The sequence below is a fragment of the Aphanomyces invadans genome (assembly GCF_000520115.1).
Source record: "Aphanomyces invadans strain NJM9701 unplaced genomic scaffold supercont1.36, whole genome shotgun sequence".
NCBI lineage: Eukaryota > Oomycota > Saprolegniomycetes > Saprolegniales > Verrucalvaceae > Aphanomyces > Aphanomyces invadans.
In genome coordinates, this window is record NW_008580181.1 from 106,071 (window position 1) to 113,380 (window position 7,310).

Genomic DNA, 7,310 nt, shown 5'->3' on the forward strand with positions numbered 1-7,310 from the left:
GCGCTGTCGGCATCGTCGATGCAGCCGGCAGTCGACGTTCGTGCACTCCCAGTTGCCAACGATGGAGGACAGCGTGGCAATGCCACGTAGTTTGCCGAGGCACTGCGGTCAAGACCGTCGTCGTATCTCGTCCCAAACTATGTTCTCGTTGGGTTTGGCATGACAACGGCATTCACGTGACTCGATAAAGAGCCTTACACGCCCTCTCAACACCGAGCTCGGAGATGCTTGAAGAGTCCCTTCACCTTCTCTCTGCGACGACAAGTACTGCGTTTGCCCGTCAAGGTAGGGACGAGAAGTGACGAGCAGTTCCGCGTAACCCTTGACGAGGGCGTTGAATTCGACGTCGGGGCCAACTAGGCGGCTAGGTAGCACCAGCGCCGAATGCGATAAGAGAGACAAGCCTTGTACATTCCACCAGACTGCATTTCAACGTGGTTCGCATAATTCCATCACAAGTTTACACACATTGCAGCGCGTCGTCGCATGCTGCCTTCGGCACGGCGGTCCCCCGCAGCACGTCGAACTCCCCTTGGACATCCATTCCTGCCACGATCGCGATCGCACGAGAACCACTCGATCGCGCTATCCGTCTCCTATCGTGACAACACACCCATGCGCTGTGATGACTACCGATGGAGACAACTCGATACACTCGTCCTTTTCTAATGCCAGGACGGTCGAATGCAATTGGGTTTTCAGTGAGCGAATCCAAGTAACGCATCGATACGCAAGTCTATCCGCCAACGTGACGGCAGTCGGAACAATTTACCAAGTCAGCTACCCCTGCAATTTCCCCTGTCATACGCCCCACGACTTAAGATCACTTTACGTTTGGCCCATGCACCTGTCCTCGTGACCCTTCTCGCCCCCTCGCCGCGGCCCAAGCTCCCTCCTGCGACCCCATCCAAGCCAACACGTACATCCTCCGCGACAACGAGTCCTCATTCTCCGCTGCTCCCACACCGCTTGCTCGGTAACACGCAATGCGCCATTTGCTCGCCGCACAATGACGGCAACTGCAACTTGACTGGCCCCTCGCCACCCAGTACACGTATGACTTTCAAGGCATCAACGTTTTGCATCGCCGTCCGCGGCAAAACTCCGCCACCATAACACCGATGGTGGTCTCCACTCGACCCATTGCCACCACCGGCGCTCCGACAACGTCGACCCAGGCTCAATTGTCAACCGCATGCCCCCCTCCCGCGTGTGCACAAGCCGTGGTCGTACCTGACCCCCATTGTGCGCACGCACGCGCGATTGCCGATACCGCCGCGTCCGTGAATAACGTCGCCATCGTGATAACAGCATCCAGACCAACGTCCAAATTGCCAAATGCAATATGCCCTCAGCGGCGACTTGATCACGCCCAAATCCCCCCACGAACCCTTCTTCTACTCCCACCCCGCACTCCTCCACACCATCCCCAGCACCATCTTCTCGTCATGCGCCATCAAAAGCCGATCCGTTTGCTGCGACACCAACATCACGGTTGACGAGGGATCCGCCGCCACACGCGCCTCGTTTGCCAGCTTCCGGTCCAAATATAACCAGCACACCAACAACAACAACCTCAGCACAGGCGCAAACTACGTGGCATTGCCACGCTGTCCTCCATCGTTGGCAACTGGGAGTGCACGAACGTCGACTGCCGGCTGCATCGACGATGCCGACAGCGCCAGTGCGGACGTCGTCAGCAAGTTGTCGTGGGACGCCTGGGTCACGGCGTTGGTCGGGCGGACAGGGTTGTCTAGCGATGCTGCAGCGGCCGGGAAGGTGCGCGCGCTACTCCACCACTTTTGCTTCGTAGGGGTGCCAGAATATACAGCGACCGTCCAGCCCACGATGGGAATGATCGCCTACATGGACGCCCCACCGCAGGCACATCCTCGACGACCTCCTGAGCCACATGATCCCTCTCCACGTCCGTCCCGAGCCTGTGGCCGCCATCCACATGGACATGTCATGCGGCTGCATTGGCGCTTCCACGAAACTTTGGACCCTCCACGTCGCCCAAATGGTGTGCATGTGTACGAGGTCTCGTTTGAAGAGTTTGGACCAAGTCCAAGGGTGCCACCGACCCCTTCGCTCGTCTGTGGAGCGGGACGGCATTTCTTGGCATCGATCGCTCATGACGCTTTCGTCTCTGGCATTTCTTGCGCCCTGTCGACTACGCAGTCGAGGTGTTGTTCCTGGATGATGCCCATGGGCTCACGTGCCAAAGGACACAAAACGATGTCGCATCGAGCAAAGGGACGTTTCCCGTGCTTGATCAAGGCTCTGTTCGCGACAGCTCCATTTGATGCCAACGGTCCCAGAAGTCCTGGCCTGTCATGTCGTTGTTCAGTTGGGCCGTGCGCATCCCGTCACATTCCTTTGGCAGCAATACGCCAACGATTGCGATATGGCGTCCCCACTTGGAACGTCGTTTTCCGTCGCCTTGGACGCGGTGAAGGGCCACATGGACGCTCTGCAGAGCCAAATGCAGGCATGGGAGGCTCACGAAGCCCGACTCGCAGCGTTCCAGGCCCAAATCCAGAAAAACATGGCGTTGTACCCGACGGTCATTGCGCTGGACGTTGGCGGCATGGTATACAAGACGTCGAAGGCGACGTTGTTGGCCGTGGAAGGCAGCTACTTCCACGCGCTCTTGGCGTCGGAGCACTGGACGCCCGACGACGGTGGCTCGTACTACCTGGACCTGCATGGCCCCACGTTTGCGCGCGTCCTCGACTACCTTCGGACGGGCACCCTCTCGGTCGACGGGCTAAACCCATGGGAATGCCGGCAGCTGCAATCGTCGATGGAGTATCTGCAGCTGGGTGACGCGCCGACGACGCCGACTGTGGCTTGGAAGTGGGCGCCTGCGTTTGGGCCTGGTGTACTCGTGTCGTCGGACGGACGTGTGCTGCACGCCAAAGCGTCGGCGCCGTTGTTGGGCAAGTTTTTTGTTCGAGGAGACACCCCCGTGAGTGCGTTTGTGGTGCAAGTGATGGAGGTGTCGTCGATGGTCGTGGGGCTTTGCCCTGCAACGTGCTTGTCTGCTGTCGAAGCGTCCAAGCGCGGATGTTGCACAGCGTTCTCGTCCACGTCGTTCAAGCACGACGTTCTGCGGTGCCAGCCCGGCGACGTGCTTGGCGTGCGCAAAACTGGTGCCAACGTGTCGTTTTCCCGCAATGACGAGAACGTGTTGGTCTTGACTGCGCCACGGCCGAGCCAACTCGTCGTGCCATTTGTCGTGCTGCCACTCGCCTGCACAACGACCCTCTACCTGTTGGAGTAGCTCGAGGTCCTAACTCGGGAGTTGCATTGCGTCATGCGTAGCTGTGATGTAGCTGCCCTTGCTTGGAGTAGAAGTTAGGTGCTCTGCCGCGTTCCGACCCCGCAATATGTCGCGTGCGGCGGAAATTGCAGAGATCGCACTGCCGTAGTGCACATAGCGCCGAACGGCACACTGGTTGGTGTCCATGCAGGGCTGGTGTCTAGGCAGAGCTTCTGATGCCAGAGTCTACTGCCGCGTGGTGAAGTAGAAGAGGTTCGTGTCGCTGGCACCACATGGGTATGTCGTCAGCAGCTCTGTTGTTTCTTGCAGTGAAAGGTCCAAGATGACGTGGCGCTATGTAGCGCTGGGCCTGCGTGAATGCAGCATGAACGCTTCATCGCGTATTGCCCTGACTCGAAACGCCTCTAGCGTTGGCGCAAGCATGGTTTGTAATTCCGGGCAAAACTTTATCTAGAGGGGCATAAGCAAGGAGGACGACAGCCTTCACGATCACGGCCGCGGGGGACACGGCCATGGCAATGCTTTTGCCAAACTGGTGGAGAGGCAGGCAGGGAAAGGGACTCGGATCGATCATGTGTTGGGTGCGACGACGAACGGGTTGGTCGTGACGAGCATATTCCGAAAGCCAGGTGGGGTGTTTGGGGTGGCCTTTTCCGTCGCTTCAAACAGCATGCTCAATGTCGACGTCTGGTGCTCATATCGGGTGCCTTCTTCCTCCACTGCATCCAGGTCGTTCCAGGTGCTTCCCATCATGTTTGACGGCACGCTTGTGTTCTCTGCATGCCACACTACCGACGGAGACTTTCCCCACGTTAGATCTTCCAGCGGTCGAAGGCCGCCACCCAAATGCGTGAACGCGCTCAAATCGGCGCCCCCAAACGAAGGACTGTCCGTGAGCGCCGTGAGACTACTGCTTGGCGCGACAGGGGACAGCACTGGGCGAGGCAGCGACGCCGCAGACGGTGGCTGGGGGGTCGACCGCAAGGGCTGGAACACAATGACTTCGCCACAATCTTCATCGTCATCGTTCTCGTCACCGCTCGGTTGGTTCGTTGACGTGCCGCTCGATAGGTACTTGGTGCGTTGGTCGCTCAACGCAGGGCCTCCGGGAAACCCGAACAACGATGGCGGCCGCGGCGAGACCACATCAGGGCTTGGAGGGCTTATTGACCACACGCAATGATGCTCATACAGGAGGTGCTACCATGGAAGGTAAGGCAAGTACAACTCACACACATGAATCGACCCAACAAAATAGGCACAAAGCCGGTCCAAATACGCAGCATGACAATACAAGGCAGCGGTACCTGCGGAATCAACGTCGACACGGCAAACCAGTGGATGTTCGACCATCGAATCGTAGCGGACTCGACGTCCGGCAGGACGCTCGTAATTCCTTCGCTGCCACGAAGGGCGTATTCAACGCCCAAAGGCTCAAAGAAGTTCAGCTCGACCGTTTCCTTCAGCCGCGGCTTCATCAACGCCACCTTGGCAGCGTCCGTGATCGGCCCCGAGAAGGAATCCGCGTGGCGTTTGTTGAGCGCAGTCGCAATCGCAGCTACCCACGCCACAAGTGGCGACGCAACGACGGTGCCGTGATCAGAGGAATCCGTGAGATAGTGCGGGTGTGCTCGGAAAAAATCGCACAGGACACTCACTGGCCCCAGCAGAAACAGCTTGTCGTGGACAAAGCCTAGCACGAGCGTCGCCATCTTGAGCGTCAAGCCCACAGCAAGCGATTGCATCGGTGGATTGCTTCGACAGATGCAATAGATGTTGATGGCAAACAACTTGAGGACGAGAGCGTCGCCAAGGACTCCAGCAGCCAGGAGCGACGTGAACGATTCGCACACGTTTGCCTCAAGCGTCGGAAGGTATCCTTCGTCAGCAGTTGGAGCTACCATGAGGCCGTGAAGCCGCGTGAGCCGATGGAGGAATCCTTTGAGGTAAGCGGATTTATCTTTCGGCGGGGACGACGACGTGATTGAGGCGGAGTGTCCGACGGCTGGGAACGCGCGATGGCGGCTTCGTTCAAAGAGTAGGACCAAGTTTTCTTCGGCGGTCGCAAATGGCTTGGGCAAGAGAAGCGACCGGCAGTAACGATACACGGCAATCGTTTCCGCTTCGACGTAGGTCGCCAGCACAGCGAGCTGATTGTGCGGATTCCCGTTGTCTGGAAGGATCTCGAGAGCACGGTGATAGAAGCCCTCCGCGGCTCGAAAGTTTTTCTTTGCCTTTTGGCTATGCAGCTCGCGGTACCGCGCAATGTCCCCGAGGAAGATGAGGCAGCGAAACATGCTGTGGTGGATGGCGTCCCCAATATGTCCTGATCTTGAAGCGGCAAAATACCCATGTAGTCGCTCGTAGTACGCGGCAGCTTCGTCCAGGAACGATTGGAATTCACCAGATAGCTTGAAGAAGTGATCTCTGACCGACTTGTCGTTACCGGATTGACTGGCGTACTAGTAGATGACAACACGAGTGAGACAAGGTGATGTGGGGCGGCGCGACGACGAGGGAACGCTAAGGAGTACAAGGAAGTAGAGTACCTTGCGGATGCGACGACGAAAGTCCTCGATGCGCTTGTAGAAACAAGGCTTCCAGAGAACTTGCTCCGTCTCCTTTGACGCGGCGACACCTGGGAACATGGACACAAATTGTTCGGCCTTCTCCATCAAGCTATATATCCATCATGAATGAGTCCACGCATTAGATTCCAGAAAAAGGATGTACTTGGCACGGTGAAAGAGTGCGTTCGGCGCGTTGCACGGCTGGCTGCGCAGGATCTCCCGCAGGACACCATCTTTCTCCACCACGTCCCTAGTGCACACATTAGGGCACGCATGAGCGACATGCGCGAATGGTACCTATAGAGACTGTCGGAGTCCATCTCCCTGTTGCTGCACAGCTCCCGACGCTGACGTCGAGGACTGTTCCCGGCAAACCCCGTTCGCGGCAAGCCCAAATGTTCCATTGGTCCATGCAAAACCTCCCAAATTGAATGTCCCCGAAAAGACATGGAATTCAATGTGGGAGGATACATTTAATATCGGATCAAAGTGCATAACTTGAGATTACGGCATTCTGATTGGTTGGCAGAAATGAAAGACGTGCCGAGGCAGACGCAGAGAGCTCTATCTCATGTGTGCTTAAACTTGAGATGGTTTCACTCTAGTCAAAGTCGCAACATCGGATGTGCATTCGAGCAATCGGGACCTCAATGATGCTGTAGAAACCTCGTTTTATGAATTGCTTGTGGACACGGTATCAAAACCATTCGTTTAAGAGGTGACGGAGAAATGCATCCAAGTACACAGTGGCAAAGATTATAAGCTCCTTCATATGAAGAAGGATGCGGTGACAACCGACATCACGACCTTCTACGTGGAGTGCGATAACTATAACGACGAGAGTGCCTTGATCCATTTGACATTCGACTTGGAGAAGAGGCAGCCATGGAAGCACTTCTGAATTTCCAAGGACAAGGTCTTTTGGTCTTGAATAAAAGTACAATATACTTTTGGCCTCATTTATTCGTTTGTGAAGTGACATACAAATACTAAGTTGTTTCTGGATCGAGTCCCATAATTTGATGACTGTGAAGTCAAAACGAAGGCAGCAACTATTTCGGACCAGAGTAGTACTACAGGGAACGACGGAAAACCTTCCCCGTGGTACTAGTGCAATATCTTGATATTTGTATAAGGTAATAATATTTCGACGTTGGGTTTTGCTGGAAATTTTATTGCATTGAATCTTTTCAGCTGTTGAGGACTGCGTTTTTATTGGCCAAAATTTTGCAATTTCGACGACACTGAGCGAGTGCTCGCGACCAAGTAAAAAGTACTACTAGTACATTCACAATTGGTTAATACTTCCAGTAAACCAAACCGTCACTGAGTCATGGACTAGAGATTGAATATCCCACAAGGCACTTCAACTCCATCGGCAATCCTTCGCTGTATCATGGCCAGTCTCTTCTCGGCTGCAGCACCACAGATATTTCGCTGAGCCACTTGCTGGT

General features: G+C 55.7%; 2 protein-coding genes across 2 annotated transcripts; one reads left to right on the forward strand and one right to left on the reverse strand.

Moving 5' to 3' along the window:
- The first annotated feature begins 587 nt into the window (after positions 1–587).
- Positions 588–3,349, forward strand: H310_12099 (hypothetical protein). The gene has a single exon (XM_008879048.1). It carries the CDS (start codon positions 1,339–1,341, stop codon positions 2,827–2,829), a length of 1,491 nt encoding a protein of 496 aa, XP_008877270.1. The 5' UTR covers positions 588–1,338; the 3' UTR covers positions 2,830–3,349.
- Positions 3,350–3,673: 324 nt separating this feature from the next.
- Positions 3,674–6,270, reverse strand: H310_12100 (hypothetical protein). The gene is made up of 5 exons (XM_008879049.1): positions 6,154–6,270; positions 6,020–6,106; positions 5,836–5,965; positions 4,594–5,748; positions 3,674–4,486 (listed from the first exon to the last, which is right to left on the reverse strand). Exons 1-5 carry the CDS (start codon positions 6,258–6,260, stop codon positions 3,857–3,859), a joined length of 2,109 nt encoding a protein of 702 aa, XP_008877271.1. The 5' UTR covers positions 6,261–6,270; the 3' UTR covers positions 3,674–3,856.
- Positions 6,271–7,310: the final 1,040 nt, after the last annotated feature.